Genomic DNA, 22893 nt, shown 5'->3' with positions numbered 1-22893 from the left:
AGGGGAAAAGGAATTGACAGCTGTAAGGGAAAATCCCTAGTCCTAAGAGGGTTGGCTCATATATTACAGAATTAAACATTTCAATTAAAAGACAACTCATAAAATCAACTATACTCCAGTAAAAATCAAATTACAAAAGAGACGACTCATGTTTCTTATAAATATATAACTTTATATATTGTATATATTTACAATATGTACAGCATACAAATATGTTTTAATGTAATACTAATGGCAGTCTTGAAAACAGATGTTTCAAAACAAACGATGGGTACTTAGCCAAGGTGGGTTCCTGATCCATCCGGAACCCATATTCTAGACAATGCCCCAGCCCAGATTTCTGCAGAAGTCACAGGAAAGAGAGGGGTGGCTGGAATGTGGCTCGGATACCCTTCCCCCTCCCAATTACCCTGGCCTTCCACCGGCACCGGCTAACACGACCCCACATGCACCCCTAAAATGGGCAGACCCTGGGGCCTGGGCACAGTGCCTGGCCCATAGTGGGCACTCCAGTACTTGTGGAATGAATAAAAGTGGGTGCTTTTAACCATCGTGTCTAAGGCAGCATTTCCATAATCCAGAAGGTTCGGTCACAGAGCTACAGCTGGTGGAGAAGCAAATGTTTTAGGTGTTTCCCCTTTATAAGTAAAACAATCTACACGTCCAAGTGCTAAATAAATTAAAAGTTTGCCACAAAGTGCCATTTCTTCCTCGTGCTTTGGAATCTGGAAGCCATCGCATCATCCGGTCACAGCACTCATCTTCCAAAAGTTTCTGTACATTCGACTAGTTCATCTATCGTGCGCAGCAAATCTTCAAAGGAAGGCCTTCCCTCTGGTTTCTACAATTCAAAATCAAGTAGAAGCTGTGGGTTCCAGAATCCATCCCCAGAATGATTTTTCACCGCTCCAACTCAGATAGCAATGCATACCAGAGTAAGGGACTCCTTGCTTCGGGGCCGGAACACACATGCATCTCCAGACAGGTCTCATCGATCCTGCACGTGCTGCTGCTACACTAACCTTTCTGCCACATGGCTTTGGCATCCCATTCAAGAACCTAACAGAGATCCTAACTGCCTGCAAAATCAAGTCCTGCTAACTCACAGGGCCCTCTATAACCTGCCCCTCCCACAGGCCCTTGCTACCCAGTTTTATTTCCCACAAAAACCCTCCCATGGGCCCTATGCTCAATGAGAACAATCTCTACCCTTGTATACACACACCAAGTTCACTACCACCACCCTACCTTTGCTCACATTGTCCGCACTCCCCTTAGCGCCACTTCTTGGCCAGAAGGCCTCTGTCCATCCCAATCAGTGCTCTTGGGAGGCATGAGAGCAAGTGACCAGGGCATGGGCTTTGGAGTCAGACAGGACTCTGCTTCTCTGTAGTTAAGTGGCCTTAGGCAAGCGACAACGTGATATCCTCATCCACAGAGTGGTCATAGTAAAAGTATGCACACTTTGAAGGGTTATTTCGAGAACTAAATTGAAAGCACTTAGCACAGTGCCTAGCACATCATACCTCTGAGCTAATGTTACTGTTATCTTTCAAAAGTCATTTTGGTGTCTAATCTCTTCTATGAGGTGACATTTTAACATGGGGCGAAGGAAAACTTCCGAAGACTGAGAGTAAATGACCTGAGGAAGCTGAGGCTTGGAGAAAAAAAACTTCTCTGGTGAAAGAGTAATATTTCGACAACACTAGAGATCCACTGAAAGAAGAGCTACTTCTCTGGGCTTATCCCCAGAGCCCCCAGCTCAGGCGACTGTGGCGGGAGCCCCACTTGGGAAGGGAGCGGCAGTCTGAATTTACTATCTTAATTATTAGTGTTTTCCACTTCTTCACATCTTCTTCCCATTATTCAGACTGAGTTGAGAAGACCGGCTTCCTACTTAGGAGTTTGAAATCATATAAAACATGCACTCATTCACTAGGCTATAAAGACCACACAGTTTGAATCTACCAAGCCCGGATCCCTGAATGCTTTAGAGATTGAAGAAAAAAGCACCCGAAAAATGTTATACCTCCTGCCAGCATCTCAGCATCACCTCGTATACATATCTGGACGCCAACTTCGGCTGATGGAGTCGGTGGCCGTGACTAACCATGGTTACCACTTCATAGTTGGTGTTTTTCTCAAAGGGCATTCTGCCTTCAGTGAATATTTCCCACATTAAGACACCTGGAAGAGGAGAAGGATTGCCAAACGATGCACCCAGTGCCTCTTCAGGGCAGAGTTGAGGGGAAGTGGAGCGTGACTCTTACCAAATGACCAGACATCTGATTTGCTGCTAAAGCGGCTGTAATTAAACACCTCAGGTGGACACCACTTCACGGGAAATTTAGCACCGGAAGAACTCGTGTACTGATCGTCCAGAACATACCTAGAGGAAGACACTGAGTTACGGTCTGTATTTTGTACACGTTCTTTAATTTTCTTTCCCCCTTAAAATCAAAAGCACAGTTGACTGAAGTCCAACAGGCATCCGGTTGAAGCTGGCTGTTTGCCTCTGCAGCCACGCCTCTGCAATTGCCCTCTTCCTCTAAGAGCTTGAGATGCGTGCACTGTAACATTCTAACTGCGCTTTCACTTTTCTGTTTTTCTTTTTTATAAGGCATTGGAGGCAGCATACAAGAAAAGAGTTTGCAAACTTTCTTTTTAAGAAGCAGTTTTGTTCTTTAAACAAAAAGTTTGCCCGAAGGCCCCACATGTAAAACATCTAAAGCAGAGCTGCTCTAAAGGAAGTGGTGCAAAGCGCTTGGAGCACATGTGCTTTTGCCCCCGTGATTCCACAGAGCACAACTTAAAACTATAGCAAATAAAAAGAGCAAACTGCAAAATGATGTACGCACATGGTGGTGTATATATGTATATACCATGACGTTCATCCTCTACACACACACACTCAGAACAACACTATGTAGTTTCTCTATGGGAGCATACTTAGGTCCTTCTGGAAGGACACACACAAACTGGTAACACTGGTTACCCCTGGGGAGGATCTTAATTGGGGTGCTAAATACGGGTTCTTCAGCCCTTTCTGTAATGTGTTCAGTATGTATTTACAAGAGGAAGGTGTTCATGTATTATAGGAACATACCAGGTTAATTTCTGCAAGCTCCATGGGAAAATATTCAAATGACTTTTGCACAAACTTCCTTCGCTGTACAGACAAAGATGGTGACAGTGCCACCATGGGCGTTTGTCAGTCAGGGGAGTCTGAACTGAGTGTAGAATGAGTGTTTCAAAGGAGCTGATGCAAAAGCACAGGTTTCTTGAAAGCCAAACATATGAAAATCAAACCTGAAATTGGAGGCCTGCCTGTTAGATACAGAATATCTTCACAGAAAACAAACAAAGAGCACTGGGTCCTTACTGCCCTGACAGCCAGCAGTTCTGGTCCCATTTCGGACAGTAATGGCTTTCTAACCTCCCTCGGCCCGAGTTTCTCAGGACGGAGGCCTGGCCTGCCTTTATAACCGCCCTCATGCTGGCCATGGGCTGACCACCCTGACCCCCTTTCGATTCTTGAGCAGGCCAAGCTCATCCCAAATTTCAAGCTTTTGGACTCGGTGTTCTGCCACCTGGAATATTTTATCCTCAGACTTTCACCTAATTGACTACTTCCTGCCTTTTGGGTCTCTTTTCAGATATCCTGGTCTCAAAGAGGCCTTCCAGAGGCACCAGATTTGAAGTCGCTACCGTCACCCCTGCCCCGCGCCATCACTCAGTACCCGCCCGCCCCACCAACCCCAAGTTATCGCTATCACAGGGGTCGGCAAACTTTTTCTGTAAAAGGCCAGACAGTGAGTGTTTTAGATTTTGCAGGCCTTTGTAGAGTGAAAGCAGCCAGACAACACATCTGTGAATGAGTCTATGTCCTATTAACACTTCATTTATGGACACTGGCTTTTGACTTTCAGATAATTTTCACATGTCATAATATTTTTAAAGTTTTTTTTTTCCCCAACCATTAAACAATGTGAACACCGTGGTTGGCTCACGGGCCATACAAACGTAAGTATTGGGTCAGATGTGGTCCAGAAGCCGAGGTTGGCGGACCCCTGCTCTGTCACCTCACTCTGTGCTCTCCCCTCTTAGTGGTTCTAAGGTCTTATGTTTCTCTCTCCTCCTGAATTTAAGCTGCACGTGGGCAGGGACTCACATGGATAATGTCATCCTCTTCTAGGGTTCAATCTCTACTGTTGTGCCTGGCACAGAGCAGGCACCTAATTTTGTATGGCTGGGTGTACAGATAAATGAATGGATGAAGGAAGGAGGGAAAGAAAGGACAAATGAAATACTCTTTAAAGGACTTTTCTAACACCCTATTAGGATTACAAAAATTAAGAGAATAAAAACATTACAGATTTGCGTATTCTAAAAACTTACCCCAAACACATTTCTATCAAAACAAAAGATTCTAGAAATTTAATCCACACCAGGGAGAAAAGAAAGTAGTGTATTTAACGGGCTATACTACCACCTAGTGGAGAGAATGATTAACAATAATTAACACAATGTATACTGTGTTATTTTAATATATTTATTTTATCTCAGGACACCTAATAGGGTTTCCTTTTTGCTTTATCAATGCAGATTATTTCCATGCTTATCAATTCTATAAGCTAATGTGAATATCAACTAAAGCCACATAATGAAGTATTAAGTAATCATAACTTCTCAACAGTTTACCTGAGAAAAAGCCAAAGCTAACAGTAAAAAGACAAATTCAGCAAAGAAATCTTTCAAAATATAGATAATCTATTTTCTAACCTTATACAAAAAACAATAAGAAGCAGAAAAATCAATCTGTACAAAAATGATGGGGACTTAAAAAAAAATGATGGGTACTTCTAATGTTTTGTTAAGGGAACAAAAGATGTTTCAAAGTAGCTCTTAAACAGGCATCAGAGGAAGAAGCTGACACAAACTGCAAAGGAAAAGTCAAGTACTTTCAAGGGAAAGGCCACAGTCTTACATTAATTTAATCCAAAATGTATAGAAAATGTTCACATATACTCAGCCTTACCTAGCCATTCCAAAATCAGAAACTTTCACAATCCCTGCCTCATTTACTAGACAATTTCTGGCAGCCTGGAAAACAACATTATAAAGGTATATTAGTTGCAAAGTTCCACAATAAAAGTAGAAAAATATAAGTTCTGTTTATATTAAATTTAGTGTAACCCAGTCAACATTTGCAGAGGTGGTGTCTCTTATAAATTTTTTTTTTACCCCTATGGAAACGTCTTCAACATTTATATGAAAGAATGGATAGAAAGACAGGTCAAAAGTCTCACGTGAAAAAAGGCATTATTACATAATCTTTGCCAACTGTCATATCTATATGAGGACTAAGAGGAGGGTCAATCAGCTTCTTGCCCACCCATTTCTATTCTTATTAAACTATCTGATTTTCTTATTGGTAGTGACAACATCTCTTAAAGTCCTTAATTCAGGTTCTTACTAGGCAAGCTTTATAACACACAAGCATCAGAGTGATGGGTGAACAATCTTTTACCCAGTGGCTTTGCTCAATGATTGGTCTTCTCTAACCCAAAGAGTCAAAAGAACAGCCATATGTAACATAGTTTGCTTTGTCATTTATGACAAACACAATTCTAGATTACTTATACTTTCTTCCCCATTCTTTAAGGTTACAAGGTTCAAGAAAATAGTTTGGAAAAAGACATAGTATTTCTCAGAAGGAAGACATGATGACAATCTTTTCACATGCTATAACCCATAGACTAAGAATGTATTTTTCTTCCTTATGCTTCAGAATTTTATTCTCTGTACGACGCAAATTCCATTTACACGAGGTTATTTCCTGTTGAATGCGTTTTAAGAGTCTCTTTTAAAGTATGAGTTAATACCCGTTCCCTGGATTATCTCCGTCTTCCTATAAAGATACCTTATCATGCCTTTACTTGATAGTCACCAGGATTCTTCACCCAGGAGACAGAAGCATCAAAATCTTCCCTTAAGGGATGACAAAAACCTACCCTAATGATGTCAGTATCATAGGCACAGACATATCAAAATTGCCTTCACCACAGTGAGGTATGTGTAGAGAGGTGTAACCTGTCATACTCACGTAGACAACAGATTTCCATCAGTTTTAAAAGTCAAAAAAGAGGAAGATGCTAAATTCACAAGTTTCAATATGACAAAGAGATGTTCTTTATCATCACTGAGCATAATAATAACTAACGTTACACATATCACATCATCTTCTATTTTGCAAAGTCCTTTGCCCCAATCATAAAATGTGATCTTTAAAAGTTTTGTGAAAGAAAAGCCCAGGACTGGATGGCTTCACTGGTGAATTCTACCAAATATTTAAAGAAGAATTAACACCAATCCTAAGTTCTCAAACTCTTCCAAAAAATTTTAAAAGGTTCACTTTCAATCTCATTTTATAAGGTCAATGTTACCCTAACTCCAAAGCAAGATAAGGACATGATAAGAAAATAAAAATATAGGCCAATATGCCTGATGAACATAGATGAAAAAATCCTCAACAAAATATTAGCAAACAGAATTCAACAGCACATTAAAAGGATCATACGGGCGTCCCTGGTGGCACAGTGGTTGAGAGTCCACCTGCCGATGCAGGGGACACGGGTTCATGCCCCGGTCTGGGAAGATTCCACATGCCACGGAGCGGCTGGGCCCATGAGCCACGGCTGCTGAGCCTGCATGTCCGGAGCCTGTGCTCCGCAAGGGGAGAGGCCACAACAGTGAGAGGCCCACATACCACAAAAAAAAAAGGATCATACACCATGATCCAATGGTATTTATCCCTGGGATACAAGGATGGTTTGACATATGCAAATCAAAAACATGATACACCACACTAACAGAAGGAAGGATAAAAATCACATGATCATCTCAACAGATACAGAAAAAGCGTCTGACAAAATTCAAAATCCTTTCATTTCATGATTAAAAACTCTCAACAAGTTAGGTATAGAAGGAATGTACCTCAACATAATACAAGTCATATATTACAAGCCCACAGCTAACAACATACTCAATGGTGAAAAGCTAAAAGTTTTTCCTCCAAGGTCAGGAACAAGACAAGGATGCCCACTCTTGTCACTTCTATTGAACATAGTACTGAAAGTCCTAGCCAGAGCAACTAGGTGAGAAAAAGAAATAAAAGGCATCCAAATTGGAATAGAAAAGTAAGATTGTCTCTGTTTGCAGATGACATGATCTTATATATGTAAAACTCTAAAGACTCCACTAAAAAACTGTTAGAAGTAATAAAAGAACTCAGTAAAATTGAAGGATACAAAATAAACATAGAAAAATCAGTTTTGTTTCTATACACTAACAATGAACTGAGAGAAATTAAGAAAGCAAGTGAATTTCAATGGCATCAAAAACATTAACATATGTAGGCATAAATTTCACCAAGGAGGTGAAAGACCTGTACACTTAAAACTATAAGACACTGATGAAAAAAACTGAAGAAGACACAAATAAACAGCAAGATATCCTGTGTTCACAGAGTGGAAGAATTAATATTGCTAAAATGTCCATACTACCCAAAAGGATCTACACATTTAACGCAACCATAACAAAATTCCACTGCATTTTTCAGAGAAATATAAAACACAATCTAAATTTCATATGAAACTAAAAAGACCTTGAATAGCCAAAACAATCTTGAAAATGAATAAAGCTGGAGGCATCACACTTCCTGATTTTGAACTAGATTACAGAAATATAGTAATCAAAACTGTATGGTACTGGCACAGAAACAGAGACATAGACCAATGGAACAGAACAGAGAATCCAGAAATAAACCCATGTATATATGGTCAACTAATCTTTAACATGGGCACCAAGAACACACAAAGGGAAGGGATAATCTCTTCCATAAATGGTGCTGGCAAATTCAAATATCCATATGTAAAATAATGAAATTGGACCCTACTCTTACACCATACAAAAAATTAACTTGAAATAGATTAAAGACTTAAATGTAACACCTGAAACTATACAACTCCTAGAAGAAAACATAGGGGAAAAACTCTTTGACATGGTCTTGGCAATGATTTTTTGGATCTGACACCAAAACACGGGCAAAAAAAGCAAAAATAAATAACTAGGGCTACAACAAAGTAAAAAGTTTTTTCACAGCAAAGGAAACAATCAACAAAATGAAAAGGCTAACTATAGAATGGGAAAAAAAATATTTGTAAAACATATATCTGATAAAGGGTTAATATCTAAAATATATAAGGAACTCATTCAACTCAACAGCAAAAAAGCAAATATTCGATTGAAAAATGAGCAGAGGACTGAATACACACTTGATCAAAAAAGACACACAAGGGAATTACCTGGCGGTCCAGTGGTTAGGACTCCACACTTCCACTGCAGGGAGCAGGGGTTCAATCCTGGTTGGGGAACTAAGATCCCGCAAGCCGTGTGGCAGGGCCAAAAAAAAAAAAAAGACACACAAATGGCCAATAGGTACGTGAAAAGGGGCTCAACACCACTAATCATCAGGGAAATGCAAATAAAAACCACAATGAGATATCACCTCTCACTTCTCAGAACAACTATCAACAAAAACACGAGATGACAACAGCTGGCAAAAAAGAAAAGGCAGAGAGCAGAAGAAAGAAGAACTACAATCCTGCAGGCTGTGGAACAAAAACCACATTCACAGAAAGATAGACAAGATGAAAAGGCAGAGGGCTATGTACAAGATGAAGGAACAAGATAAATCCCCAGAAAAACAACTAAATGAAGTGGAGATAGGCAACCTTCCAGAAAAATAATTCAAAATAATGATAGTGAAGATGATCCAGGACCTCGAAAAAAGAATGGAGGCAAAGATCGAGAAGATGCAAGAAATGTTTAACAAAGACCTAGAAGAATTAAAGAACAAACAAACAGAGATGAACAATACAATAAATGAATGAAAACTACACTAGAAGGGATCAACAGCAGAATAACTGAGGCATAAGAACGGATAAGTGACCTGGAAGACAGAATGGTGGAATTCACTGCTGCAGAAAAGAATAAAGAAAAAAGAATGAAAAGAAATGAAGACAGCCTAAGAGACCTCTGTGACAACATTAAATGCAACAAAATTTGCATTATAGGGGTCCCAGAAGGAGAAGAGAGAGAGAAAGCACCCGAGAAAATATCTGAAGAGATTATAGTCGAAAACTTCCATAACGTGGGAAAGGAAACAGCCACCCAAGTCCAGGAAGCACAGAGAGCCCCATACAGGATAAATCCAAGGAGAAACACGCTTAGACACACAGTAATCAAATTGACAAAATTAAAAACAAAGAAAAATTATTGAAAGCAGCAAGGGAAAAATGACAAATAATATACAAGGGAACTCCCATAAGGTTAACAGCTAATTTCTCAGCAGAAACTCTACAAGCCAGATGGGAGTGGCATGATATAGTTAAAGTGATGAAAGGGAAGAACCTACAACCAAGATTACTCTACCCGGCAAGGATCTCATTCAGATTCGATGGAGAAATCAAAAGCATTACACACAAGCAAAAGCTGAGAGAATTCAGCCCCACCAAACCAGCTCTACAACAAATGCTAAAGGAACTTCTCTAAGTGGGAAACACAAGAGAAGAAAAGGACTTAAAAAAACAAACCCAAAACAATTAAGAAAATGATCATAGGAATATACATATCGATAATCACCTTAAACGTGAATGGATTAAATGCTACAACCAAAAGACACAGGCTTGCTGAATGGATACAAAAACAAGACCCATATATATGCTGTCTACAAGAGACCCACATCAGACCTAGGGACACATACAGACTGAAAGTGAGGGGATGGAAAAAGATATTCTGTGCAAATGGAAATCAAAAGAAAGCTGGAGTAGCAATCCTCATATCAGATATAATAGACTTTAAAAGAAAGAATGTTACAAGAGACAAGGAAGGACACTACATAATGATCAAGGGATCAATCCAAGAAGCTATAACAATTATATAAATATATATGCACCCAATGTAGAAGTAACTCAATACATAAGGCAACTGCTAACAGCTATAAAAGAGGAAATGGACAGTAACACAATAATAGTGGGGGACTTTAACACCTCACTTACACCAATGGACAGATCACCCAGGATGAAAATAACTAAGCAAACAGAAGCTTTAAATGACACGACAGAGCAGATAGATTTCATTGATATTTATAGGACATTCCATCCAAAAACAGCAGATTACACTTTCTTCTCAAGTGCACATGGAACACTCTCCAGGATAGGTCACATCTTGGGTCACAAATCAAGCCTCAGTAAATTTAAGAAAATTGAAATCATATCAAGCATCTTTTCTGACCACAATGCTATAAGACTAGAAATGAATTACAGGGAAAAAAATGTAAAAAGCACAAACACATGGAGGCTAAACAATACATTACTGAATAACCAAGAGATCACAGAAGAAATCAAAGAGGAAATCAAAAAATACCTAGAGACAAATGACAATGAAAACACGACGATCCAAAACCTATGGGATGCAGCAAAAGTGGTGCTAAGAGGGAAGTTTATAGCAATACAAGCCTACTTCAAGAAACAAGAAAAATCTCAAATAAACAATCTAACCTTACACCTAAAGGAACTAGAGAAAGAAGCACAAACAAAACCCAAAGTTAGCAGAAGGAAAGAAATCATAAAGATGAGAGCAGAAATAAATGAAATAGAAACAAAGAAAACAATAGCAAAGATCAATAAAACTAAAACCTGGTTCTGAGAAGATAAACGAAATTGATAAACCACTAGCCAGACTCATCAAGAAAAAGAGGGAGAGGACTCAAATCAATAAAATTAGAAATGAAAAAGGAGAAGTTACAACAGACACCACAGAAATACAAAGTATCCTAAGAGACTACTACAAGTAAAATGGACAACCTGGAAGAAATGGACAAATTCTTAGAAAGGTATAATCTTCCAAGACTGAACCAGGAAGAAATAGAAAATATGAACAGATCAATCACAAGTAATGAAACTGAAACTGTGATTAAAAATCTTCCAGCAAACAAAAGTCCAGGACCAGAAGCCTTCACAGGTGAATTCTATCAAACGTTTAGAGAAGAGCTAAGACCCATCCTTCTCAAACTCTTCCAAAAAATTGCAGAGGAAGGAACACTCCCAAACTCATTCTATGAGGCCACCATCACCCAGATACCAAAACCAGACAAGGATGTCACAAAGAAAGAAAACTACAGACCGATATCACTGATGACTATAGATGCAAAAATCCTCAACAAAATACTGGCAAACAGAATCCAGCAACACATTAAAAGGATCATACACCATGATCAAGTGGGATTTATCCCAGGGATGCAAGGATTCTTCAATATACGCAAATCAATCCATGTGATACACCAAATTAACAAACTGAAGAATAAAAACCATATGATCATCTCAATAGATGCAGAAAAAGCTTTTGACAAAATTCAACACCCACTTATGATAAAAAAGTCTCCAGAAAGTGGGCATAGAGGGAACCTACCTCAACATAATAAAGGCCATATATGACAAACCCAGAGCAAACATCATTCTCAATGGCGAAAAACTGAAAGCATTTCCTCTAAGATCAGGAACAAGACAAGGATGTCCACTCTCACCTCTATTATTCAACATAGTTTTGGAAGTCCCAGCCACGGGAATCAGAGAAGAAAAAGAAATAAAAGGAATACAAATTGGAAAAGAAGAAGTAAAACTGTCACTGTTTGCAGATGACATGATACTATACACAGAGAATCCTAAAAATGCCACCAGAAAACTACTAGAGCTAATCAATGAATTTGGTAAAGTTGCACAGGATACAAAATTAATGCACAGAAATCTCTTGCATTCCTATACACTAATGATGAAAAATCTGAAAGTGAAATTAAGGAAACACTCCCATTTACCATTGCAACCAAAGACCTGTATGCAAAAAACTATAAGACACTGATGAAAGAAATTAAAGATGATACCCACAGATGGAGAGATATACCATGTTCTTGGATTGGAAGAATCAATATTGTGAAAATGACTATACTACCCAAAGCAATCTACAGATTCAATGCAATCTCTATCAAATTACCAATGGCATTTTTTATGGAACTAGAACAAAAAATCTTAAGATTTGTATGGAGACACAAAAGACCCCTAATAGCCAAAGCAGTCTTGAGGGGAAAACAACGGAGCTGGAGGAATCAGACTTCCTGACTTCAGACTATACTACAAAGCTACAGTAATCAAGACAATATGGTACTGGCAAAAAAACAGAAATATAGATCAATGGAACAGGATAGAAAGCCCAGAGATAAACCCACGCACCTGTGGTCAACTAGTCTGTGACAGAGGAGGCAAGGATATACAATGGAGAAAAGACAGTCTCTTCAATAAGTGGTGCTGGGAAACTGGACAGCTACATGTAAAAGAATGAAATTAGAACACTCCCTAACACCATACACAAAAATAAACTCAAAATGGATTCGAGACCTAAATGTAAGACTGGACACTATAAAACTCTTCGAGGAAAACATAGGAAGAACACTCTTTGACATAAATCCCAGCAAGATCTTTTTTGATCCACCTCCTAGAGTAATGGAAATCAAGCCAAAAATAAACAAATGGGACCTAATGAAACTTAAGAGGTTTTGCACAGCAAAGCAAACCATAAACAAGACGAAAGACAATCCTCAGAATGGGAGAAAATATTTTCAAACAAATCAACAGACAAAGGATTAATCTCCAAAATATATAAACAGCTCATGCAGCTCAATACTAGAGAAACAAACAACCCAATCCAAAAATGGGCAGAAGACCTAAATAGACATTTCTCCAAAGAAGACATACAGATGGCCAAGAAGCACATGAAAAGCTGCTCAACATCACTAATTATTAGAGAAATGCAAATCAAAACTACAATGAGGTATCACCTCACACTAGTCAGAATGGGCATCATCAGAAAATCTACAAACAACAAATGCTAGAGAGGGTGTGGAGAAAAGGGAACCCTCTTGCACTGTTGGTGGGAATGTAAATTGATACAGCCACTATGGAGAACAGTACGGAGGTCCCTTAAAAAACTAAAAATAGAATTACCACATGACCCAGCAATGCCACTACTGGGCATATACCCAGAGAAAACCATAATTGAAAAAGACACATGCACCCCAATATTCATTGCAGCACTATTTACAATAGCCAGGTCATGGAAGCACCCTAAATGCCCATTGACAGACGAATGGATAAAGAAGTTTAGTACATATATGCAATGGAATATTACTCATCCATAAAAAGGAACGAAATTTAGTCATTTGTTGAGACGTGGATGGATCTAGAGACTGTCATACAGAGTGAAGTAAGTCAGAAAGAGAAAAACAAATATCATATATTAATGCATGTATGTGGAACCTAGAAAAATGGTACAGATGAACCAGTTTGCAGGGCAGAAGTTGAGACACAGATGTAGAGAACAAACGTATGGACACCAATGGGAGAAAGCCACGGGGTGGTGGTATGCTGAATTGGGCAATTGGGATTGACATGTATACACTGATGTGTATAAAATTGATGACTAATAAGAACCTGCTGAATAAAAAAATAAAATTCAGAAATTAAAAAAAATAAACAACTAATACTAAACTTTCTTTGGGTTATTTGTATGGAATATATTAATATAAATGTTTCCGACATTACATGAAATTCCTAAAAATCTTATATGTTCTGGTATAATGTTATAAGTCATAATTCTAGTTATTACTTTAAAATGTGTATCTCAGAAATAACCAAAAAAGAAAAGGTGGAGAAAGAGGAACCCTTGTATACTGTTGGTGGGAATGCAAATTGGTATAGCCACTATGGAAAGCAGTATGGAGGTTCCTCAAGAAATTAAAAACAGAACTACCATATATATGATCCAGCAGTCCCAATTCCTAGTATGTAGCTGAAGGAAACAAAATCAGTACCTTAAAGAAATATCTGCACTCCCATATTCATAGCAGCATTATTCACAATAGCCAAGATATGGAAACAACCCAAGTGTCCATCAATGGGTGAATGAATAAAGACAATGTGGTGTGTATATATATACACAGACAGAATGGAACATTATTCAACCATAAAAAAGAAGAAGGAAATCTCATCAGTTGCAACAACATGGATGAACCTGGAGGACACTATGTTAAGTGAAACAGACCAGACAGAGAAAGACAAATACTATATGCTATCACTTATATATGGAATCTAAGGGGAAAAAAAATGGAACTCACAGAAAGGAAGACTATACTGGTGATTGCCAGGGGTTGGGGGTTTAGGGGAAATGGAGATGTTGGTCAAAGGGTACGAACTTTCAGTTACAAGGTAAGTTTTGAGGATCTAAGATATAGCATGATGACTATAGTTAATAATAGAGTATTGTATACTTTAACAGGGACTAAGGGTTCTACCAACATACTGAAAATAGACACATTTGGGAAGAATAGGCAGAGAAGAAAAAGAGAAAGAATAAATGAGTGGAGAAGAGAGGGAGACAGAGTAAGAGAGAGGAAAAATTAAGAAGCGTCTCCAGCACAATAATTTAGAACCAGTAACAGATTATTTTTTCTGGTATTTTCTGGAGTTAACGTCGACTCCATCTCTTTCCAGTGAAGAAAATGAACGAAAGGATTTCTGTTATAATTTCAGCTTCTAGTGTGTGAGATGGAAAACAGCTTAGGACTTAGTCAAAGGATGAGTCAACCCTTAACTTCCCATTTATCACCAACCCTTAACTTCCCATTTATCACCATTTATGCATGTCATTTCACTTCTCTGATGCTAATTTTCTTATCTATAAGACAATGGTGGTCAGAAAAGCTGTTATGATTAGCTATCTCATGGGATTCTTATGAAGACCAAATGTAATGCATGGTAACTAACCTGGAAATATTACCTATGTAATTATGTATGATTTAATAAGCAGGTACCTATGTAATTATATACTACATGTATTAGATTTAATAAAGATCTTTCTGTTAAAACTATGGGGCAAGTTAAATTTACCACATTTAAAAGTAACAGTGATATATTGTTGAGAACAAAACTTGGGTATGAACACGTCATTCCTCATTTGTTGACCCAGATTACAAAGGAATTTGGCTGGCGATGGGAAGGCAGGTGGTTTGCGATTACCAGGTCTCTGTGGATGAAGCTGTTTCTCTCCAGGTACTCCATCGCTTCACACACATCTTGACACATGCTCAGCAGCACATCTCTACTAAAATGGCCTTGTCTCTGTCGGAGGAAATTCAGAAGGCATCCCCTTTCCATGAACTCGGTAACGATGTAAATGGGTTTCTGCTGGGTGCATACACCATAAAGCTGTACTAACTTCGGGTGTGTCAGTTTCCTGAGAGGGAAGTCATGCATACACAGAGTTACTGCAGGGAAAGAAACCACCAGGGGTGTTAGCTGGCAAGGGGTCACTTTTTAATACAAAAAGGGGAACCAGAAAAAATGTAGAAACTTACATCATTACTTTAGCTTCTTCTATGAAATCTTCCTCACACATGGCACCTTCCCTAATAGCTTTGATGGCTACTTTGTACTGAGCTCGCCACTTGCCAAGCCTTACTACTCCAAAGAGTCCACTCCCCAACTCCCTCATAAAGGTCAGCTCTGAAGGGTTAATCTCCCATTTTTCTGTGAGACAGAGGGGGAAAGTGATAAAATTTAATCAGGAGAATACAGTAGGAATCAGTGGAAAACAAAGAAACTATAACCAAGGTCAATCTAAAACTTACAAGGTAATACAATTACCAACACAGAGCAGACTTGCAACCTGCCCATAAGCGAGAGAAGGTGGCTTTCCTCCCTCTGGGGAGGATGGATCCCTTCTCAGCTGTCACAGTAAAAGCAAAGTGAACTGAAGAAGGCAAGAAGATGCTACACAATAGGCTAATAATAATGGAGCTTGAAACTTAAAGGTACTTTTTTCTTTTTTAAACAAATACTTCCTCCTTTACCATTCCTCCCCCTGAAGTTTTTTTTTTCTGTTTCAATTCCATCAAGTTGGAAAGAGTTTAACCTGTTTAAAAGGCTTTCACCAGTAGCACAAAGACAATCAAGTTGCATGTCTTCTCTATTACCTCCATCTTTACTTTCCTGTGAGTAGCCAACCAAGCCCAGTGAGAAGGAGGAAAGGCTTTGATTTATTTTAGGAGTAACATGGTAATGCTTATTTTTCACTGACGGACAGTTTTCTACCAAATAATAATGAATAATGATGAAAACAGAAAACCTAGGGTTACTACAGCTATAAGTGTAATCATCTAACATCTCACACGGTAAACTTACATAAAAACAGTTCCGCTATGTGGAATTCTACACATCTAAACTGGTCTTGTCATAACGGGTTCAAGAAAAATTTGCCATGCAACTAAAAAAGGAGTTACCGTAGCTGAATCCTGCAGTGGTTGGTGCATTCTTTGTGCTAACTGGGTACCGCAGCCTTGTGACAAGTCCTAGACATCAAAAAGAGTATTACAGTTGAATTCACTCAATCATTCTGCATGGTAAAGCACTAAACTAGAAACTCACTTACAAAATTCATTCATTTATTCACTTAGTGCTCATCTTCCTTGTGTATATATAGCCCTCTGCTATATGCTAGCAAAAACTAAAGGAAGGCAGGAAGGACGATGATCCTACTGTTGTCAAAACCAAGCCTGTGTGCCTGATGCAGTGAGGCCAAACAAACCAAAATGTCGGAGTCTGGAGCAGAAAAAGGTTTATTGCAGGGCCAAGCAAGGAGAACGGGGGGCTTGTACTCAAAAGACCCCAACTCCCCAGTGGCCTTCGACAAGGGTTTTTAAAGACATTGTTAGGGGAGAGGGTAGTAAGACAAGTGATCAGCTCCTGGACCTTCTTCTGATTGGCTGACGGTAGGTAACAGGGTGATGTTTCAGGAATCTCAATCATCAACCTTCTGGTTCCAACCAGCCTGGGGTCTACCTGCTTGTGGTCAGCATGTAGTCACCCTCCTCCACCTGGATGGGGGTCTTAGCTTCTGCAGAGCGACTCAAAGATACGCATCAGATCGTTATCTACATCCCTTCAGGAGGAACTAGGAGTCCTGTGACTAATCATTAACTGCTTCAGCCTGCTCTTTGGAGCTTGCGGAAGGCTTAGGAGACTAAAGCCTTTTTTTTTTTTTTTTCAAGCAAGAAACGGGAAACACAGAGGAGCTTTTGTACCCAGGAAGGCCCCCACAGGGTCCTGCTTGGTTCCACTACTCTCTGAGCCGACAATTTCATATTTTTAAAATATACGTTTTTATTCATTCAACATTTGTTTTTTAAATGCAGTGTTTGTCAGGCACTATGCTAGCATGGTGTCTTGCAAACACCTTAAAGGATGTTCAAAGGTTTCCAACAATTATTATCAAGTATTATTTCACGTTCTTTTCCAGTATGAGATTTGAATTATGAAATGGAATTACAGTAGTCTACTAAAATTAAAGTGATGCACCTGACATAATTCAGCATTTGTAATCTTAGCATAAAAACTGGACTCTACAATATTAACGACTGGGAATAACACAACTACTGGAAATAGGTGAGGTACCTTAAATCCTTTAACTTAAGTTGCTTACAATACTAAATAAGAAATCCCAGGTATTTCTCCTATAAACACCTGTAGCCCTATGTATTTCTTCTAATACAGCGTATCTCATAGTAATTTAATATTGTTATGTACTTCTCTTGTCTCCCCTACCAGATGGTAAGATCTGGGAGAGACAAGATCAATAGCCATCTAGTTTCCCCATAGTATCCCTACCGTCCGGCACAGTTCCTGGCATGCAGTAGGCACTTAATACATGTTTCTGAAATAAGGGACTTGGGATAACGGTGAAGCGTAACAATTCACACAAGAACAAGAAGAAAGGAATAGGGGAATGTGAATGCTGAAAAAGACTAGAATAAAAGATAAGCAAAAGTTCTTCAGGGGATAAATTGATATGAAATCAGTTCCTCAAATGTTAAACACAGTTATTACATGATCCAGCAAATCCATTCCTAGGTTAGTACCCAAAAGAAATGAAACATGGTTCATGCAAAAACTTGTACACAGATGTTTCCAGCAGCATTACTCATAATGGCCAAAAGGTGGAAACAGCCCAAATGTCCATCAACTGAGGAAAGATACAAAATGGATAAACAAAATCCACACGATGGATTATTATTCATTGTTAAAAAGGAGTGGAGTACTTATACAGGCTACGACATGGAGGAATGGCAAAAATATTACGCTCAAAGAAGCTAGTCAGAACAGACTGCATATGGTATCATTCCATTTACATGAAATGTCCAGAATAGGCAAATCTATAGAGATAGAAAGTAGATTAGTGGGTCCCTAGGGCAGGACTGGTGGAAGGGGTTAAGGGGTGACTGCTAATGCATGGGGGATGCTGAAAATGACCTCAGATTATGGTGATAGTTGGCACAACTCTGCAAATATACTAATTTACAGACCACTGAGTTGTACACATCATGTGGGTGAACTTTATGGTGTGTAAATTATATCTCAATAACCATTCCTATCATTATCTGAGAGACGTGAAGAGAGTCACAAATAGCAACAGACTTGGCAAAGGCCTTCGATAAAATTTCAAAAGTTAATTTTCCATAGATTGGGCTGGACACTTGGCTAACCCCTGCTCAGTTACATCTTTGAAGTCAAAGGCTAGAAATCTTTCTATCTCATCCTCTGGAGCTTCCAAGGGCACAAATGTGGTTTCTGGTTTTGTTTTTGATGTTTGGTTTATTCCCACTCTGGTGGTGAAGTGTAGCAAAGATTTGGGAAGATGGAAGACGTGTCTGGGACATTCTTACGCTAGTCTTTGGAAACCTCTAACACAGACCTAAACCTAAGCTGCTCATCTGGCAGCTTCTGTGATAGCTGCGACATAGACATACATTGGAGTTTAGTTTGGTACTGTTAAAGAAAAAAAAATATTCAATGACGCTTTTAAAGATGGTCCAGCAGGCTTTATTCAGGACCACTGTGATAGGTATAAGGACCACTGCAATGGGATTTTAAAGTGGGGGAGAGAGATGGGCCCGACTCTGAACACAACCTGGACAAATGAGAACTCACAGCCAAGGAGAAGGATGGGGAATCAGTGGATGGAAAATTATTAAAAGAAACATCAATGCAGGGAGGGCTTAGAGTGGTTCTGGCCAAACTAATCGAACAAGATTCTTGCTGAAATAAGCCAGGGTACCCAGACATTACCCGGGGGGATGGTGGAAGGAGAGGAACCCGACCAGTTATTGAGGGTGATTAGACATCAAATCTCAAGGGTAAGGGGTTCTGGTTAAAGTGACTTAGCAGGGTTATTGCCAAAAGTGGATTTTATAAGAAAGTGTACAGATGGGCCCAGGAGATGGTCCAGGAGCCTGACTAAAGTTGGGTCAAGCAAAGAACCTTTGTCAGTACCAAGGACGTAGACCTTGTATTGTATGTGGCAGATGTGAACGTTTGCCACACACGATAAGGATAACTTGTGTTTTAAGGTCAAGACGGGGCTTCTTTGGAGTTATTATTTCTGATTTCTCTTTGTATATATCATTTCCTTAATATGCAGTAATTTTAAATCAATCACTTTCTACAATTAACTACAACATAAACCTGCTCAAGGTTTATGAATTAACCTTTATGAATCAGAATTCATCACCATGTCTAATCATTTTAATCACTACTTTATATTTGAAATAGGTTTTAACAGCTCACTTACCTGCTGCATTGTGCTTATGATATTCAATAATCTCAGGAATTGAACCAAAAGCATGTTTTTCTGCCAGATAATACTTCTTTGGAGATGTCATTGTCTCCTTTATATGATAATGCCTGAAACCTGATGAACCTTCTCTGTAACAAAAATCAGAATGTGTTAGAACCAAGTTGGAATAATGTAACTTCACCCTTAAGGTGTTTTCTACCAGGGTCCCTACATATGGCCCCCTCTATTCTCTACACAAATTTTATTTTCCCCCATGTTCTTCTTAGCTTCACCTTTCAAATTAACGGATGGAAGTTATAAAGTGGTCACTGATAACTGATACTTGGTCCCTTGCGTGAGATCGTGAAAGAGAACATTTACCAAAACTCCATTTACCAACAATTAAAAGTCTTAAAATAGCTATTAGCTGGATACTGCTTTTTGTCCCTGCTGTTGGTGTTGCAAATGTCCAGAAGACCTCTAAAAGTTAATAAACTAGATGTACAAATCATGTACACATTCTATTTTAGGTATCTTAGATCTTCCAGAGTCATCTCTTGCTGAAAATCCTTTCCAGAGAACTCTTGCCGCTGTGAAGATAAAGTTCAAACTCCTTGACATGGACATGATGTGTCTTCCACTTCTACCTCTCTGGCTTCTCTCTCCTCCCTTCCCCCTGCCCCTCCCATTCTACAATCCAGCTACAATACACTGTTGTCAGCTCACCAAGTGCTTGCTCACTTCCAGGTCCAGGCAATTTCCTGTGTCAGAAACACATTTCCCTCTCTCCAACTTTTGCCTGCCTCACCCGTCAGGTCTCACATTGGATGTCAGTAGACAACGTTAATGCCTAACTCAGATGTGTCTGGGCTAAGTCCCACCCACCCCCACCCCGACACACAAACACACACACACACACACACGTTGCCCTCCCTGCATAGCAGTCACTCACATATACCATCACTGCCTGTTTGCCTGTCTGAAAGAAGCCCTCGCTAAGCTACTGGAGGGCTGGGTCTGTGTCTACTTGGCTCAGTGTGGTATCCTTAGTACCTAGCACAGTGCAAAGTAATTATCTGTGGAATGTTGCTAAAGTTTCTGTAGTCATTCAGAACAAATATATATATGGAAAATGAGGAAAATTACTAGATATGAATATAAAAATGGTATAGACTTTAGAAATCAAGTTCAGATTTTTTTAATGCTCAATTGTAGCTTATTTTCTGAAAATTAGGAATCCATATACACTATATAAGAACTTCATATAAAAACTCTGATTTTAAGCAGAGAGAGAGAGAGAGAGAGAGATTACTTACCCTCCAAACTTTGTATAAAGGGAGACTGTGTACATGCCTGGTTGACTGGAATCTCTTACCATAAAACCACCTTCTTTATCCTAAAATCCAAGAAGAAAATTTTTTTCAATCCAATAATACCAATGCCACAGAGAAGATCCAAGGGCCCAATCTTATAATTTTATGATTATTATCCTCTGCCGAGAAAATCTGCTTTGGAGAAGCGCAACTTACCAACAGGTAAGTCATCCACGTGACCGTCTCCCATCCATGTGACCTTCCACTTCACATTACTGAACCGTGAGATTAGTTAAAGAAAGCACACTCATAATTCCCCACAATCACAATTCCTCACACACACTAGTACGAGACATCTCAACAAGACAATCTCTCAGGGCCCTTCCAGAACCAACAGACAAAATTTTGCAATTCCCTTATGTCCTGGACATGTGGGGAAACAGTTACTGAAAAATGTATTTCTTAATGACTGGGTTTCATTTCATACATTTTTCATATTTGCTATAAGGCTTGAATCCCGACTCAATATCATCTTCTATCCACACAGCATTTTTCCTGTAAATACCTCAGTGCTCTTTACAGGAAGATTTTTTTTTAAATCCTCAATTCCCCTGGAAATCGATGTTAAATATCACTCTTTATGAAAGGAGAGACAGAGGCACAAGCAACTTAAGCAGAGAAACCCAAAAGGCAGCAACACGCTGAATGACAAAAAGCTAAATCCTCATCAGGTTCTTAGCCTAAGAGCAAGAAACAGAAGCTAGGAACCTCAAATACCTCTCCACCATTAATGCCACAGTCAATCTCTAGCACTGAAATTGCTTTAAAATGAAAGTGTGTTTAACAGAACAAAATAAATTTTCTTCTTATTCCTAGGAAAGACAATGGAATGAAATAAAGGTCCACAAATAAATCTGATAAGAACAATTAGGGACAATGATTATAACAGTTAATTGATCAATAAAACATGTTTATTGAACACTTACTCTGTTTTAATATGTTCTAATATGTGGATCTACTCAGTCCTCAGAACAGTCCTATGAGGTAGGTACTATTGTTACCTCCTTGCCTGTTTACTTTACAGGTAAGGAAATGGGGCACAGAAAAGTTGGACATTTGCCCCAACTCAAACAGCTAGTAAGTAGCAGAGCCAGGATTTGGACCCCAGGCCTTCTAGCTACCCACTTCCCTAGAGCTGCCTCTCATTGTGAGGTCACCAGGGAGGCGTGTAAAAATCCTGTAGAGGGAGAGGGGCAGGGAGGGGCAGTGACGTGTCATCTGAAGCAAGCAAAGTCACCTGCTATTGCTCTCGTAACATAAACTACAGAAAGAAGTTATACCCTGAGAAAACTGGGCATATACTGGGCATATACCCTGAGAAAACCATAATTCAAAAAGAGTCATGTACCAAAATGTTCATTGCAGCTCTATTTACAATAGCCAGGACACGGAAGCAACCTAAGTGTCCATCACCGGATGAATGGATAAAGAAGATGTGGCACATATATACAATGGAATATTACTCAGCCATAAAAAGAAACGAAATTGAGTTATTTGTAGTGAGGTGGATGGACCTAGAGTCTGTCATACAGAGTGAAGTAAGTCAGAAAGAGAAAGACAAATACCGTATGCTAACACATATATATGGAATCTAAGAAAAAAAAATATCATGAAGAACCTAGGGGTAAGACGGGAATAAAGACACAGACCTACTAGAGAATGGACTTGAGGATATGGGGAGGGGGAAGGGTAAGCTGTGACAAAGCGCGAGAGAGAGGCATGGACATATATACTACCAAAC

The 22893-nt window shown here is 39.1% G+C and overlaps 1 protein-coding gene across 2 annotated transcripts in view; it reads right to left on the bottom strand.

Moving 5' to 3' along the window:
* Nucleotides 1–274: 274 nt before the first annotated feature.
* Nucleotides 275–22893, bottom strand: part of TEC (tec protein tyrosine kinase) — a gene marked incomplete at its 5' end in the record, with an annotated part of 127797 nt that continues 105178 nt past the window's right edge. For both annotated transcript variants that reach the window (XM_082653573.1, XM_082653574.1), the window contains 9 exons: nt 275–841; nt 2030–2187; nt 2271–2389; nt 5039–5103; nt 15189–15405; nt 15527–15698; nt 16451–16519; nt 19795–19928; nt 21096–21175. In XM_082653573.1, the coding sequence (XP_082509699.1) occupies nt 758–841; nt 2030–2187; nt 2271–2389; nt 5039–5103; nt 15189–15405; nt 15527–15698; nt 16451–16519; nt 19795–19928; nt 21096–21175 (1098 nt within the window). In that variant the 3' untranslated portion in view covers nt 275–757. The remainder of the gene's footprint in view (nt 842–2029; nt 2188–2270; nt 2390–5038; nt 5104–15188; nt 15406–15526; nt 15699–16450; nt 16520–19794; nt 19929–21095; nt 21176–22893) is intronic.

The sequence above is a fragment of the Grampus griseus genome (genome assembly GCF_964374135.1).
Source record: "Grampus griseus genome assembly, chromosome: 4".
Taxonomy (NCBI): Eukaryota; Metazoa; Chordata; class Mammalia; order Artiodactyla; family Delphinidae; genus Grampus; species Grampus griseus.
Note: the sequence above shows the minus strand (reverse complement) of the source record. Positions and strands in the feature narration are given on the sequence as shown.